General features: G+C 36.9%; 1 protein-coding gene across 1 annotated transcript in view; it reads right to left on the reverse strand.

Annotated features, from left to right (window-relative positions):
* The window catches only part of NRAP (nebulin related anchoring protein), a 52,095-nt gene that overhangs the window by 15,601 nt on the left and 19,905 nt on the right, over positions 1–16,589 (reverse strand). The window contains exons 17-29 of the mRNA XM_018069329.2: positions 15,072–15,179; positions 14,149–14,250; positions 13,446–13,643; positions 13,119–13,223; positions 10,767–10,865; positions 9,155–9,259; positions 8,572–8,679; positions 7,638–7,949; positions 6,507–6,611; positions 4,339–4,437; positions 2,378–2,482; positions 1,884–1,991; positions 1,319–1,432 (exon numbers count right to left, since the gene is read on the reverse strand). Coding sequence (XP_017924818.1) covers positions 1,319–1,432; positions 1,884–1,991; positions 2,378–2,482; positions 4,339–4,437; positions 6,507–6,611; positions 7,638–7,949; positions 8,572–8,679; positions 9,155–9,259; positions 10,767–10,865; positions 13,119–13,223; positions 13,446–13,643; positions 14,149–14,250; positions 15,072–15,179 — 1,668 coding nt within the window. The remainder of the gene's footprint in view (positions 1–1,318; positions 1,433–1,883; positions 1,992–2,377; positions 2,483–4,338; positions 4,438–6,506; positions 6,612–7,637; positions 7,950–8,571; positions 8,680–9,154; positions 9,260–10,766; positions 10,866–13,118; positions 13,224–13,445; positions 13,644–14,148; positions 14,251–15,071; positions 15,180–16,589) is intronic.

Raw genomic sequence — 16,589 nt, forward strand, 5'->3', positions numbered from 1 at the left:
ACAGACTCCATAGATATCCCAGCATGATAAAGAGAATTCAGGTTTTGATCAGAAGAGATATTCTCCATATTTCCTCCATTTTCAAGTATAAATTATTCTTTTTAAAAGTAAGTTCCCTAACGTGTTTAACTATACTGTGAAAGATCAACAGTTATAATTAGAATATGTGGCAGCCTATTCTTCATCAAAAAAGTAGCCATCTACATTATATTCAATTAAGCTGAGATTTCTTTCCTTTTTTTGTTAAAACTGCATACATCAAATCTATAGAATTAACCAAACTGGTAAATGAAATCTTAATTCACTTCATTTCTAGAAAGCACAACAAAAAGAGGAAGGTACTACCTGAAGATAACATACAAACAGCCTTATTTATATTAGAATTAGTACAAATCCTCACTCAAAATATTTGTTGATTTGGCCAGTTTCATTTCACAGTTTTAAATGTAATTTTTAGTGGTGGGGGTTTTTTTCACTTATTGTCTCTGTCCAGGAAAAGAAAGGCATAGAAATCTTCAAAGAACTTTTTTCACATGACATTTCCCTATTAGATTATGCAAATTCAAGATGTTCAAGCTGTTCATTGGAATAATGAACATACAGAGTTATTGATGATCATCAAACTGACTTAAAGTAACCTGATGGATAAATTCTTCAGACACTTACTGTTACCTGTGTGTCTAAGCATACCATCACACAAAAAAGAGTGCCAGTACAAGACCATGAACACACTCCCACATATCCTTCTGGATCAAGCCACAGTGTTCAAAATGCACTGAACAGTTGCAATTCTTACAGACAATGAACAAATTATCTGACTCTTAGTGTATCTCAAGACCAAGTAGAAACCATTCCCCAACCAAAAAAGTCCAATTTGATATTTCATAAATTCATTCATCCTTTGGTCTTTCCAGAAAACAGTAAATTGAAAATAAACACTGAAAAACTTTGTATCTCTATCAAATTTAATTTACTTCTGTACAAAGACCACTGCTAATTCCCAAATAGACCTGCCTCTAAGTGGTAGTTTTACAGAGTAAAATATTCTGTGCTAGGAAACAGTGGCATGCAGCAGGGGGTAGTGCAAAAACACAGCCTTTTTTTATTGTTAAATTATTGTTACTCCAAATGACATAAAAGAATGGCAAGAATATCATGATTATATTAAAATATCTGGAAAGTGGAAGAGAAAGCCCTAAGTTTTAAGTAAGTAGCTATTCCACAGCTAGTCCACAGCTAAATGCATCTTCAATGAGGAACTACTTATAGTTAGGAAATCAATCAAAAAAAATGCCCCCATCTCATTTCTCCTACTTACATCACTCTGCAGAGATGTTGCATGGACTGAATGAGCAATATGAATATCACCATCCAGGCCACATGACCCAGCCATTTGTCCTTTCATTTTCTGAAATGCCTCTTTATACTTGTGCTAAAAAGGAAATAAGAATACAAATGTGGATAGGAGTGAAGAGAAGCATTAGTCTGATTGTTGAAACCTGAATAAAAAAGCACTATGGACAATAAATTCTGATGATACTCATTGCGATAACAAATCTGAATCAACCTTTAGCAGATGCTTAGAAGACTTCACCCGACAGCTCCTGAACAATCCCTGTGACTGCCCAGTCACTACAGCAGGTAAACTGGTCAGCTTTGCTAATGGATATTTGCTTTCACAAACCTTCCTTTGCTTAGTTACCAATAACACTTCATTATGGCTGCGCCTCCGAAAGCACAACTAACTAGTCCGAGGCCAGATGTCTCCCAGATGTAGAGTTGGCTGGACATGCTGCTTCCATCAAGAGTCACTCAACAGAGCAGATACAGTCTGGAGTGACTGACATATCCTACTGGACAACATCAGCAATAAGTTCACATACATCACTTATGATTTCACCCGAAGCCTTTGCTGCCTGGAAGGGGATGGCATCTAGTTTCAGTTGATAACCACCATCTTTCATCTTTCCCCAGGACTCCTTGTAACGAATCTAGGAAATATGGAACAGGAATAAAGCAGAGTTGCTGTTCAGAGGGTTGACAGTGCAGCATTATTGAGATCCTAGAAATGTTACTACATTAGTTTCATTCTATTCTAAAGCAAAGGCTTAAAGTAAACAAAACTATCAATGCACAACAGGAATTATCACGTGACAAATGTCCATTATGAAAATATATTTGTTTGTTCATTCTTAATCTTTCTAATGTAGGAGAAGTTTGATAAGAAATCTGATTTCCCATATTACTTCAGAAATATTTAGACCATAGAATGATCAAATATGAGGGAAAGGAAAGAAATTTACTATGATTTCCTGTGTAGGACAAACAGCAAAGCACTATCAACCTTCCTTTAAAATATTAAAACTTAGATTTATACCTCACTGATATTCATAGCATTTAATTTGGCCTGAAGGATTTCAGGAAGATCTGTTGTTGGTGTATACTGATGCTTTATACTCTCTGCATGCTCCTTGTACAGCCTCTGCAAATAGAGATGAATTTCAGTAGCAAGTACTAACTACACATTCAATCATTACTTACACTAAAACATTAACAGATAGGTTAATGAAAAGCAAACACTACAGAAAAGTGACAGTAGCATTAATAAATACAGGCAGTTGTATCAGTCAAAATGTACTCAAAAAGCTTTGGGAGTCTGATACACCTATCAGCTAGAGTATGCTAGAGAGGAATTCCTAGTTTTGAGCATGTAAGTCAAGGTATATGAAAATTCAGATATTTGAATATTAATTTGATAAGACTTCCAACATATGTGAGTAGGGAGAAGAAGAATAAACAGCAATTATTAAGGATGTGCAGCCACGAGTGGCCCACCAATGCTCTGAAATTCCACAGAAATTTGGAGAGTTGAAGTTCCCCAAACACATCTCTCCAAAGATGTTTTTTTTTAGCAGATAAATGTGATGGCAATTATCTGTGTAATTACTCCAAATTTATTCCAAAGCTAGTTGCAAGGGGATGTTCAATAGGCAATGGCAAGAGATTTAAAAAACATCAAAAGGTGACTGATCCCATCATAAAACAGTTGTATGTCTCAGACCTCTAATGCTATTTGTATCAACCTTTGAAGGAACAATATAGAGCTGGTCCAGGACTATCTAACTTTCAGATGTCTGCAGACAGGTGAGTTCTGTGCAATTAACTGGATCATTGCCTGCAATGACTATGCAGAGTTCTCATCTTTCATATTAATTGTAATTAAATGTAATTCATATTAATGTAAGAAGAAACTAGCTTAGTTTCTTCTTACATTGACACCATAACTTTCAGATGAGTACAGACAGACACCATTTTTTTGGCCTTAGATATGACCTCTGTCTTGACCACCTGACTTGCCTTTCCCAAGCTATTATTTCTGCAGGAGAGTTCGAGACTGTCTAGATTAGAATGAAGCATTTCACCCTGCTGCCACTTTCTTTAGCAACTGGGCCCACTTGTATTGCAGCTCCTTAAGAGGAAAACTAATAAGAACTCGACATGTGAAGAAGTAGAGCACCAGACTGATTTTGACTGAGGCTCAGTGGAACAAAATGACTTATATTTATCCTGTCTGAGATGTAAGCCTTTTGGATCTTATTAATTAAACCAAAGGCACAGACACTATAAGTATTACAATAGCATATGTTTTACACAAAGTCTTTCATCTTCTCCTTCACTTTAAAAATATCTATTTTCACAATAAAACATCCTCTCATGTTTGAAACTTGTCTTTTTTGAGTGACTTTTGCTTATTATTCACTTCTGCATTATCCCAGTTAAGTCTACAATATTTTTAAATCGCTCTTCTATTAAAAATAAACATGTTTAAACACAAAACAGCCTCAATTCTTTCTTTAAGGTTTCCCCTCCTGGATTTCTCTCTCAGCAGGATGACAGCTTGAAATAATTTATTTTTTCTTCCTTGTCATGCTGCCTTACATTTTGTTTCTGAAGAATATGCAGAAACTAAAATTTGAAAGATTTGTTTGAAAAGGGGAAGGAACCCCAAACGTGTTCTTCCTCAATGAATCTCAAAAGGCCAGAAGTCTCTGAAGGTCAAAGGTCAGTCTTACTCCTAAGTTTTGCTTCTGAAAAAGAATTGGACAGAAAGCTATCTCTATTTGAAAATCCCATTCACTTCAGTGGGATGACTTCCCATTCCAAGTTAGAAACATGCTCTTTGTGGGATGCACCACACCAGAACACAAAAGTTTCATGGTTCCCAAGGATAATCTCAGAGAAAGAGAGAAAGAAAGAGAGAGAAAGCCAGTGCTTCAATCAGGTCTTTCAAAGAGGATACCACTCTTATAATCATAATGTATATACATTATAACTTACATCCACAGCCTGGTTATAACTAATTCTAGCCTGGATCATCTCAGGAGTGTCTTTAATACTGGTAAACTTCAAAGCATATGGATGCTGACGGTACTTCTTCTGTTGAGCAGAAAAAGATCAAAGCTGTGAATTTTGTGCTGCTCTTTCATGCTATTTGAAAGAGAAAAATCATAGGTTGCTGGAGATTAGAGTGAATTTGTGAACATAATTATTATTCCTCTTTCCTCATCTTTATGTCCTAGGTACTTTCAGATTAATATTTGTTTCAATTTAACAATAACCTTTTGCCAATTAATATTGAAGTATTTCTCTCTAAATATAAGGAAAACATTTCAAAATCAGATTCTGCCTACCCAAATACTCCAGAACCTAGGATTTTAAAATCTTATTAGGTTAGTTCAAATAGAGTATGACTGATTATATTTTTCATCCATATCTTCTTTAAGCAAGAAATTATATACAGTTGAAGTGTGTTAATAATGTCAATTATTTAATTTACTGTTTGGTGATTTAGGTTTCCTTCTAAGACCTACATCAAATCTGTGTAGCCATTGGCACTGTACCTTATTGTTATGGCATATCTTCTAGATAATGATATTAATTTTACTTGCTGTAAAGGACACATAGTAGCTTCTAAGACATCTTTTTTTATATACATAATTAAGATTAAGGCTGTTCGATGGCAAAATGACATTTTTTTTCACATGACCAGGTCACTAACAGTTTCCCTTCCTGCAGGAGTTTCCTTAAACACATCAATACTCTTATAACTTCTCCAAATAGCACATACTAAATATTCCAAATGCCTGTGATGAACTCATGGCATGTCGTTTTCCTTTAAACTGAGCTGTGATCTACAGAAGTTTATTTGAGGCAACATCTTGACCCTTTGGTGACTCAAAATACTAATGTAAAACACATAAACACTTTTAAGGTATTATAAGCTTATAAGCAATATTTTGGTTTCAGAAAGAAATCCCTTTAAAAGGAGCAGTAAGTATAACTGGGGACAAAAGTAGTTTATGCTTTGTCTTGATTAGATTTAGAGACAAAGCAGAGTTGACCAGAACATCTCTACATAAAATTCCTAGAAATTGTATTCTGGCAATTGCCTTCTAGCAGTTTTAGAAGTGTGTATGTAAGAAAGGACATGGCTCATAGCAGCCCAACATTGTTTAGCACTCACAAAAAGGTCAAGATGAACAACTCAGCAGGTGAAATTTCTACCCAGCAGTTTTCACTACTATAACATCAAAATGGAATACATATTCAGATTCACTGTTACTATTCCAGCCAGCCTTACTGTACTAGCTTTAATGAAGCTACCTTGCTTTACACTACCTGAGGATCTCGTTTATTTTGTGTAAAAAAATCATCCTTCTTCATTATAGATGATTACATGGGGGAAAAGTAGTGTTAGCAATCAGTCAGTTGTAAAAGGATGACTATTTTTCTGAGACAGGGCACCCATGGTTATGCTGTTCTTCTCACTGAGTGAATGGACAGATGATTCCTGCATCATGGGTATCTAAAAATCACAGGATTCAGTCTCCTATGGCAACAGATTTGGCCAGTAGGACTCCCTGTGAAATAACAGAATATTTTAACCATTTCCACCAAAACTTCATTTGAAGGCCTCATGGGATGGGCACAAAGGATTCTAGACTTTGCCTTCTCCTGTAAGTGATAATGGTTATAGGGAGAAATAAGAATGAAAACTACTTGGGCTGATAGGTTGCTACAGACAGAGATATCTATATGAATTTCAATAGCTAACATGAATATATATGGAAAAGGAGCAAGAAGGATCATGTATCTCTTACAAAAGAAGGTTCTGGGTCCAATGACTCCATCTTTTCATCATCTCTCCTGTTTTGCTTCATTAAAAAGGTAGGCTAGTGGGTAGCAATTGAGCACTGTTTGATTGCCATTATTATTCATAATATCATTTGTCACCTACGTTGTTTTTGCAAAGGCTATATGGACTCCTACTGCTATGTGTTTGGTATCTAGTTTCCCTCTAATTACCAGTCCTATCCCTGGTTTTGAGGCCTTTCATGTGGTACGCCTTTTTCTTTCCCCTTTGAGTGGAAATTATTTTAATTTTATACAGACATTTTGCAGGCATTATGCAGCAAATTCTGATACATGCTGTCATGAAATCTCACCTCACTAATGAGTTCTCCTGCCTTCTTAGCCTGTTCCACATTTAATGACCCAGTGGCTATCCATCCTGCTCCTTTCATCCAGTTCAAATCTGCTCTGTATCGGTTCTGACAAAGAAAAAGAAATCCTATTGTTGATGCTCATACACTTAAAATGCCATTAAAAGATTCAGACATCTCAGGAACAACAACCAAGTCAAATTAGTGCCTGGTTTGGTTTTGTTCCCTATTGTTGTAAGGAAAGCAAAAAAAATACAGAATGAAATAAAAGTATCAGGACTCACCAACACTTGCAAGGTAATTTTTAGAAGCAGTCTACACCTTACTGTTGCTTGCAATTTTTACTCTAACTTCAGTTTTATGGTAAAGAGAGCATTGCTTAAAAGATAATTCAAGATTTGCAATTACAAGAAAATGATCCTTAGCATTTCCCAAACCCTACCATTTTGTTTTACTGGAGGGAAAGAATTTTGTTTGGTTTGGTTTTGGTTCGTTTTGGTTTTCCATGTGTCTTTAGGGAGGAAGAGTACAGGAGTACTTCTCACTTTCCTCACAAAATCTCTCCTACCAACAGTACTGAACTTCAAAAGCTTGACTACAAGTCAGGTTTCTCAAAGGTGTCAAAAGGGTTTCAGCAGCCATATCTCAACAAGACCTGTACACATTTCTATCTCAGTCTTGAAAAGTTCTGACTTAAAACCTCAGAATGGAAAATCTAACATAGTAACTGTTTACAGTATCACACAGTTCATCTGATGGTTACAGCTGAACATGTTGTCTCTATATGGAATTTTATCACCAATTTTATCACTATACATTATTTAACTGCCCTGCACCTTATGAAAAAAATAAATGTACATCACATAAGAATCCTAGTGTGTTATTAATATTGAAGTAGGTTTTGAAGAAGCCATGCTCATAAACAGAATCGTAACTCTTCTCAAAGACGATCTCTTGAGAAAATAAGTGGTTACTGTTTACTGTTTTAATATTAACTGTTTAATAGCTGAAAAATTAGGTGCATGAACATGTCATGGTATTACAACCATAAACGTCTGAAGAAATTCAGCCCTAACTGGGGCTGAGAATGGGCTGAATGAAAGGGTATTGAAAGACATCAAGCTCTGGACTTACATCACTTTGCAATCCATAGGCCCACTTTGCCCACGCCACTTTCCTGTCAGTAGGCAGGACTGTGTAGTGATGGAGAGATGTCTTGTATCCTCTGTCTGTGGCCAAATTCTGAGCCTTTTTGGCATGGACAAGGTTAACCATATCCATGGAGACCTGGAACTTATTCTTTGTGTCCTCAAAGGCCCTCCTGTACTCCAGATCACTCTGCAACTTTGACATCTGCAGGGAATGAGCCATCTTCGAATCTTCCTCCACAGCTTTTACTCCAATGAGCTTACCCTTCATCTTCTCATACCCTTCCTTATATTTAATCTGTGAAGAAAAATGGAGACTGAGAGTAAATTATCTAAGCTGCCAAACTGACAGCTCTACCAGTGTAAAACAATAGTCTGTCACCGTTATGACATGCTGGGTCCTCAATAAAGTAAGTAAGAAGATCATTTGCAAAGGAGAACTGTAATACCTTAGAAATTAGTGTTTATAAAGAATAAACGCTTTCTCAATAATAATATGTTCACAAAAAGCTGTAAGAAATCTTTTCTTTTTGGTTCTCTTTAGGAAAAACAACATTCTTCAAGCTCTGAGGTCAGAAGGCTCTTGCAGGAATTTTCTGGCCAGGCATAGACGTATTAAGTTATGATGTTTCACAGGAGATTTCTGCTTTATTTTGAGTTCTAAAATTCACCCTCTGGTCAAAATGAGAATAGGAAAACATAGTCAGCATGTGGGGGAAAGCTCTGAATTGCTCAGAGCAAGCCTTCTGACTAATTATGGAATGCCAATCACCCAGACAACTCCTCCATTGCTCCTTAGCGTGAATCGAGTGAGGGTGGCTCAGGGCACTGAGACATATGTGACAGATCCCCAACACTAGCAGCAACCAGGAATGTCAGCTGTCCTAAGGATAAAGAAGGATGATGGACTCCATACTCACATCACTTGCCAGATCCCTCTTTGCCTTTGCTGTCAAGAATGACAAAGCATCCAGATGAAGCACAAATCCTTTTTCCTTCTGCTTCTCCCAGCTACTTTTGTAGAGTTTCTAAAGAGATGACAATAACACAGTCTCTTTATTACTATAAAGATATTCTATTTGTTCCATATTCACAGTGAAAGTTCTCAAGTAGCATGAGTCCCTTGTACATTCCATGCCCATCAACCATATGACTAGGGATCCGATCCTGGTGTCTCCACTTACATACTGTAACTGTGGATATTATGGTTACTGTAACCCCATTATCTCACTGGTTCCAGTGAAACTGTCAATGTGCCACTTCTCTGGAAGCATGTGAAAAATGCACAGCTTCAAACTCTAAAAGTGGCAAGTCTTCAGAACAGCAAATGTGACTGGTATTTACTAAGAGCAAGTAATTAAATTTAGATATAAAGTTTTTACATCTAAAACACATGGACCTTCTCAGAGAAAGAACCTAACTTTTACCTACAGAACAAATAATTCAACAGCAGCTGTAACTATTCACAGGAGTGAAGGAATCCAAATCTCTCTTACACAGTACCTCACTGATATTGGCAGCATTTGCTTTGGCCAGTATGAAGACAGGGTCATCTTTGCTGATGGTGTACTGATGAAGAAACTGCTCTTTTCCTGACCTGTAGGCAACCTGTCCACAGAAAGCAAAGCATGGTCAGCAAGCAGCAGCCCACATTTAATGTTGAAGGAATACTGATTAAAACAGCCCAAATATTCAGGGATTTTTTAGGGTCAATTTATTTGGTTATTCTTTAACATCTTGAATTTTTTTTTTGTCAAATATTAATTTAAAAGCTGACCTAAAGAGTCAGGTTGACCAAACTACTCATGGTTAAATTTCAGGGAAACTGGAAGAAGATACATAACTTAGCTGGCTATAAAGCTGGCAGTAATTTATACTCTGTATGAAATGTATGCAAGAGCATATTTCATCCAATGTTAAACTGCAGCTACTTTTTAAGTACAATGAAAGTCTTTAATAGGACACAGAAACAGAGAATTTTAGGCATGAAATGAAGAATACTAAGTAATTGAATCTGCAGAGAACATTTGTGACCTAAATGTAATCACTAACATAATACTCCAGTGAGGACTAATGTTCCAGCTTTGAATGAAAATATCAAGGACCTTTTATGATCCAAGTAGCAATCATCTCCATCTCCAATCACCTCCCAGGGCTACGACAACAGAGAAATGAATTGCTCTGTTTTAGCCCACAAAGCTGTTGGAGGAGCTGCTGAAAAACGATGAAAAGATGTCCCGTTTCACAGAGTATTACATTTCTTACATCTCACAGAAAAGAAAAAAAAAATGTCCCTACTATAAACCTCTAAATCCATGGTTACTGTTCTGACTTCAAAACACGTACAGAAAGGTAGCATGTCCAGTACACAAGAGATAAATAACAGGAGTCAGGAGACCGGTGCTCTCCTCTGATTCAGTCTGGTGTCACGTTTGACACAACATTCATTCAAGGAAGTGCCAGGTTTTTATTGACACAGAGGACTCAGAAAAGGAAAATAATAACAGCTGAAGAATGAGTGGTCTAACAGGGCTGATACAACTTTAAGTAGTCTGACAGGGCCCTCAGTGGAGGGAAACACAGAACCTGGGATGGATGTATATCAGTTCCTGTGCTAATGTCTACTGTCACCTGGGAATACTGTGTTTTCCCTCCATCTTCCTTCCTTGCTTTAATACCACATGGATAACCAATTTTTGTGCAGATGACATTAATGACTCTGGAATACTCAGGTATCCTGTCAAGAATACATTTCAGCCATACTTGAATCCAGTCTACACCACCCACAAGTTTGTCACCAAGACTGTCTGTAGAGATATCCCCTCCTTTTCTGGTCTGTAACATCATTTATGAGAAGCCTCTGTTTCCATTCCGATTGGTGTTTGGTTTTTGTCATTGTTGCTCTAGTTCAAAGAACTCCATGGGAGTATTAAACATAAACAATAAATATTAATATTATTAATAAATATTAGAAATAAATCTGGAGAAATTTTATATGTTGAAAGGCTTCATGACTGGGTTCTCTTCCGTCATCACTTTGGTGTGTACCTATGTCAGGAATGGACACATTATGAGTAAACTACTTGCAAAGAGACAAATTCAGTTAAAGACTCACATCACTTTGAAGTTCCTGGCTTTTCTTGGCATGCTTGATCTGAGAACTGTCAGCCACACTGGTGAACTTCAGAGCATCAGCCTTCTGCCTGTACTTTTTCTGTAGCAAATTAAAGCAAGTTACATACAATTTTTTACACTACTTGCCCTCCCCCCAGAATGTAGCACTTTCAAAAAGTACATGACTGATAGAGCCAAAAGTACCCTGGAAATTCAGAACAGGTGTCAACAAAATAAGCTGCCAAATACTACCCAGTGCTGGTATTTTGAGGTGAGAAGGGTAGTACAAGAGCATGCCAAATGCATTGTTGCTGACACTCCAAGCATGGATACTCTTTGGTGCCAGATGTACTATCTACATATCTTATAAGACCTAGGTTGCACACCAGCCAATGACTGGGGTTCACAAACTGGGTATGATTAAGTCAGGACCCAAGAGAGCTCATAAGCCACATAGTCTGTATTAGTATCTCATTTTCTTCCATGAGGCTTCCCAAGTATGTGCATGTGTGGTTCAAATCACTGAACATATGCTACTGAGATATTTTTAAGTTATTAAGATAAAAATTAAATTAGAGCAAGCAATTTCAATGTCCTGAAAGTAATTTGAATTCAAAATCTTCCCCATCATGTCACAGTTCTTTTCAAAGCAGAGCTCAGCATAGACACTGCAGTCAAGCCTTTCTGTGGCCAACAGCTATGAGAGACCTGCTTAAGGCTCAAGTCTTGGCTATGGGAAAAAACATTTTCCTATATTCTTCTTCTGGTACCAGCACTTATATAAAATCTATTTGAATGGACAAATGTGTAGAGACTAAGAGTTTTAGTTTGGTAAGTGAGACTAACCTTACTTTTATTCCTTTTTAATTTTTGTTTTACATCTGAAACATACCAAAGGGAACAGAAAACTTCAACAGCCTTCATCAGGCTTTAGATCAAACCTGTTTGTAATCAATGTCTTTGCCTCAGCATTCTGCATCACTCGTGAGAGTGGGATAAGCATCTCTTTCTATCTTTGTCATAGTACAAGGAAATGCAGCACTATATTTCAAGACCACGGCATGATAGGGGAGACCAAGCAAACACTTTTTGTATACTTTAGTCAAATTCTTATTCTAACCATGAAGTGGGGCATTTCATCTAGAAAGGTTTTAAATGCATTTTTTTTTCATTATTCAGCATTTCAGGAGAGAAATTCTTCTGTTTGAACTGATGGGTGAACAGATCAGTTTACACTGTGTCTCTGCTAGGGGAACACAAAACAGAAGTTAAAAAAGCATGCAGCACTTCAAAGAGGTGCTCATAGCTTTATTTTAGGAACCTGGAAGGGAGGGAGGCAGATTAAAACCAGCATGTTTTGTCACATTGCATGGAACACAATGTAGTGACATTCTGCAAAGAAATGACAAAATGCCAGGCTTTGTATGGCAGTAGAGATCTCTCAAATAATATCCACCAGTCTCCAGTTTAAGTGACTGTCAGCCATCTCTTGGCCTTACACGGCACTGGAATGTAAAGGCAGATCATTATGGATTAATATTTGTGGAAGTGATTATTACTACTGCACCCCCCAGCAGCAGATGTCAGTCTGTCCCTAGCAAGGCACCAGATCTGAGAGTAGCTGCTCTTCTTTTGTTTCTAAGTTTGGTTTTTTTCCCCTTGCAGAAGTAGTGAGAGGATGTCAGAGACCCAAGGTATCAGAATGTGATCCCCAGTAACTAACTGGCTTCTGTTTCTTCTTCCAGAACTAAGAGGTATTTCATCCTTCTTGTCAAACTTCCCCTAATTTATTCTTCTCTCTGTCCTCTATTTTTCCTGGCACTAGTGAGACAACTCAACCATAGCTAAGCAGCTGAGGAAGTATACTTCCATAAGGTTAATGGCAGTGCAAAACCATGAATTAATCAAGAGAATGTAACGAAAATCAGCAAAAGCTGAAGCTGCCACTGAAGTCACAGCCCTTACTTGCTAAAGAGTAAGGAAATTTTCAAGCACGGCTAACAAATATCTAATTTTTCAATATTACTCCTTAAAACCTCTGTGCTCTTCATGTAGCATGTGCCATAGGAAATTCAATGCTCTTCTGCTCCATGCGTGGGTGAGTGAAAAGAGGTGGAAGCACAACTATGGGGACTTCTGCCTCACAAATTGATACAATAATCATGTAATGGGAGAACATAATTTTAATCTTTAACTGAAGAACTCCTAAACGATAGAATAACTAAATGATGTTCAACAGTTTTATCATCTATCAGGTATTCCTTATTAGGAATTCCTTACCTATTCCATGTATTGTAGTGGTATGAATGTGTATAAACCTTAAAACAGGCAGAATCCTGAGCATTTTGCTTACCTCACTGACCAAATCTCCTGCCTTTTTGGCTTGTTGTATGTTAAGACTTCCTTCTGTGATACACCCAGCTCCTTTCATCCACATCAGATCTGCCCTATATTGAAGCTGTAGGGGAAAATTACATTTATTGGCACAAGGTCCACAGGTATAATATTTCCAAGAGAACATGTGCAGCCTTTCCAGTTTCAAAGACATTGCAAAGGCATTTTAAAAAGTCACAGTACAATCAGACAGCATCGATATGAAATGAGAACTAACATGAAATGGAAAAATTCTATAAGCCCTCTTACTGCTTGTAACATTTAAGCTGAGTGTACATCATCTTACATCACTCTGGAGATCATAAGCCTTCTTTGCCCATTTGGTCTTCACATCCTCTGGAAGCACTGTGTACTCATGGAGTCTCTTTCTGTAATCTAAGTCACTAGCAAGTGCCTGAGCCTTCTTAGCATGTCTCAGGTTTATCATATCCATAGGTAGATGGAAATGGGCCTTACTCGCCTCAAAATCTTTTTTGTAGGCAATCTAGAAATAGAAGGAATGAAAATAAGTTGTTTGTATCAGTAGATTGCAAAGCTATCTTAAATCACCACTCTTGTTTGGGTCCTTGCGCAAATTAAGAAAAAAAAAACAAACATGTAGAAATCAGCTCTTATAAGGGGCAAATCAGATGCTAGCATGAATTTTCTCTATCACATTACATCCTACTTTTAAACATACCTTTCTTGACTTGAAAGTTCTCTGTAGAAATGTTAATATTGTGGTTTTAATATGATTTCTTTTTATATTGAGGTTTTAATGGGGTATTATTTTCCTACCCTAAAATAAGGACACCATAACCCAAAATGTCCTATGAAAACAAATATACTGTGCAATCACTGCAGATTAACAGAGGGAGGAAGGAAACCAATTTTGTTAAATGCTTCCAACAATTTCTTACAGTGAAAGCAGTAACAGTGGTAGACCGCACATTGCTGCTGAAAGATTCATAATTATGAAAAACATCTTTGGAGTAAGAGGAATAATTTACCTCACTAAACATCTTGGCCACCTGCAGAGAGTGCAAAAGCCTTGAATCTTTGGTTCCAATTGCTTTTCCTTTTGTTTTTTCATATTCTTCTTTATATTTAACCTGTGAAAAAAATAATTCAAGTCAAACGACATTTCCTATTACTCGAGAGATAAGCAATGTGTTTTTCAATAATGATTTGGATGGTAAAAATTTAGAAGGACTTAATCTGATTCTCACTTTGACACTTCAGATTTCCTACATTTTCTCAGAAATTCCAGAGGTACAAAGCTGGTCTCATTTAAGAGGTGTTTAACCTCATTCTTTAAGGCTCAGTCCTCTGAGGAGGATATGCTTAAAAACTTAAAGTCTTCTGATTAGTTAAATTATCTGGTTCTTAAAGGCAAAGATAAGAGATCAATTCAAGCAAGGAATTCAAGATTTGATTTTCTTAATGAGGTGAGATTTCATAATCTCCATCACTGCTGAACACTTTCCAGCTGCAGAAAAAAGTTTCTGCCTTTTCTGCCTCTGCAAAGGGCAAGAACCATAATATAAGTTGTTTAGAAAGATTTTGTTTGGAAAGTTTTTTACATACATCTGTTTATGTTAAAGAAGCAGATTAAAGAAATATGCATTCCCTTTGCAGTGAATGATAACAGCAATTTTGAGGCTATAAACAATTCAAAACACTGAATTTTACTATGGGGCTATTGTGCAAATTTTGCTTTGCTCTGTACACTTGATTTAATAGAAAGTAATTTTCAGAGAGTGAAATTTGATAGCAGAATCTGAGAAAGTTTCCAACTGTTCATTAGCCAGCGAGAAAGAAGGACAACCAAATGCAGGACTTAAAAATCCAGATGAAGCCAGCTAAGCTTTATTTCCCTGGGCTATAGAGACTTATATAAAGAATAATTCCTAGGTAACTAAATATAACATACATCACTGGCAAGATCCCTTGAAGCTTTGGCAGCAAGTAAAGGCAGAGAATCAAGTTTCATTTCAAAGCCCCGGCCCTTACTCTTCTCCCAGCCTTCTTTGTACTTAATCTGAGAAAGGAAAGACAGCAATATGTCACTAACACATAAACACACAAAATCTTCAAAGAAACATGAAAATGATTAAGAGCAAAACAGAAGCTTAAAAATGCTCAGTCCACAAACTGGAATATTCTTAAGTCATAGTTCATTATCATTTTGAGCTAATTAATTGTCCAGGATTGAGTCGAGAATTTTTTTTCTTGGAGTTTACAGGCACTTTAAATTCCAGAACATGCACCAACAGTTCCCATTTTCAAACAGACACAGGGGAGAGAAGGTTTTTCAAAAGTGCCTCTGGTTATGTCTTCTTATGCAAGTAGTGTAGACCTACAGGAGCTGATCTATAGGACAGAGCAGCTGGTGCTAAGAATCAAATGTCGCACTGCCCATTTCAGGATTTTTCATTTCCACTCCCCAGACTAGAACTAGTCAGGTCCCATGCACCAAATGTATATTTGTAGCTGCAGTTCTTTATATGAGCTGCTGGAGAGCATCTTTCAGTTTGGCTGCATTCAGCTTGTGTGCTCTGAGACCACCCCACAATGTGAAGCACAGCTCAGTGGAGCAGCCCTTATGATCAGATTTTCTTCGAAATCACACTCATGAGCCACACAAACCACAAATGTAGACTAAATGCATGACAATCACGTGCTTAACTTCTGAAAGTTAGTGGAAGTAAAAGGAATATTTTTTAAGCTCTTTTTCCAGATTCCACTTGAAATTCCAGTAGAGCAGGATCAAGTATGCCTTCATGCATAGTATGCATGCACCTAATGAAGTCTCCAGGAAGCCCCAGTTTCTGGATTTGGCTTCTTGTATGTTTATGTTTTACCAGTTTCTAACAATGAGCATGCATCCCAACACATTATAGCCACAAAGGGTGATACTCCACAACTCTCCACTACTGCAACTTTTTATTTGCACCACTGCAAATAAAACTTAGAGGAAGAACACAAGATATGAAAAACTTCCAGTAAGGCCAACTCACAACCATGAAAAATTATGAAACTAGCTAAAAAATAAGTCACACCAGGAATGTTTGAAGGTTTTTTTCTCATTTTCCACTTATTTATCTTATTGGGTTTTTTGCCCTCCAAAACTATCTACAACAATGAAGGCTTGAAAAATGTTTTAAAAATAAAATAGAAGATCAATTTTTCCTGCAAGCACTTGATTTTAGCACTCAAGTCTCTCAGTGAATCACTATATATTGTCATGAATTATGAATGGTAGCAACAGTGGGCTTGATTCAAGTTTGTTTCTTCTCACTGACTTCAGTGGGCTTTGAGTTATTAGAACTGTGAAAATGTTGGTTCTTCATGCAAACATCACCTCAGAAGCAGTTAATTTTGTGAATACTAATTTACTAAAGAAATTCAAATAATCTGAAAATGTCTTGAAAAAAAAAAGTCTAGTGGT

This window comes from Manacus vitellinus, unplaced genomic scaffold, assembly GCF_001715985.3.
Source record: "Manacus vitellinus isolate BGI_N305 unplaced genomic scaffold, ASM171598v3 scaffold_15_pilon, whole genome shotgun sequence".
In the NCBI taxonomy this organism is placed as follows: Eukaryota; Metazoa; Chordata; class Aves; order Passeriformes; family Pipridae; genus Manacus; species Manacus vitellinus.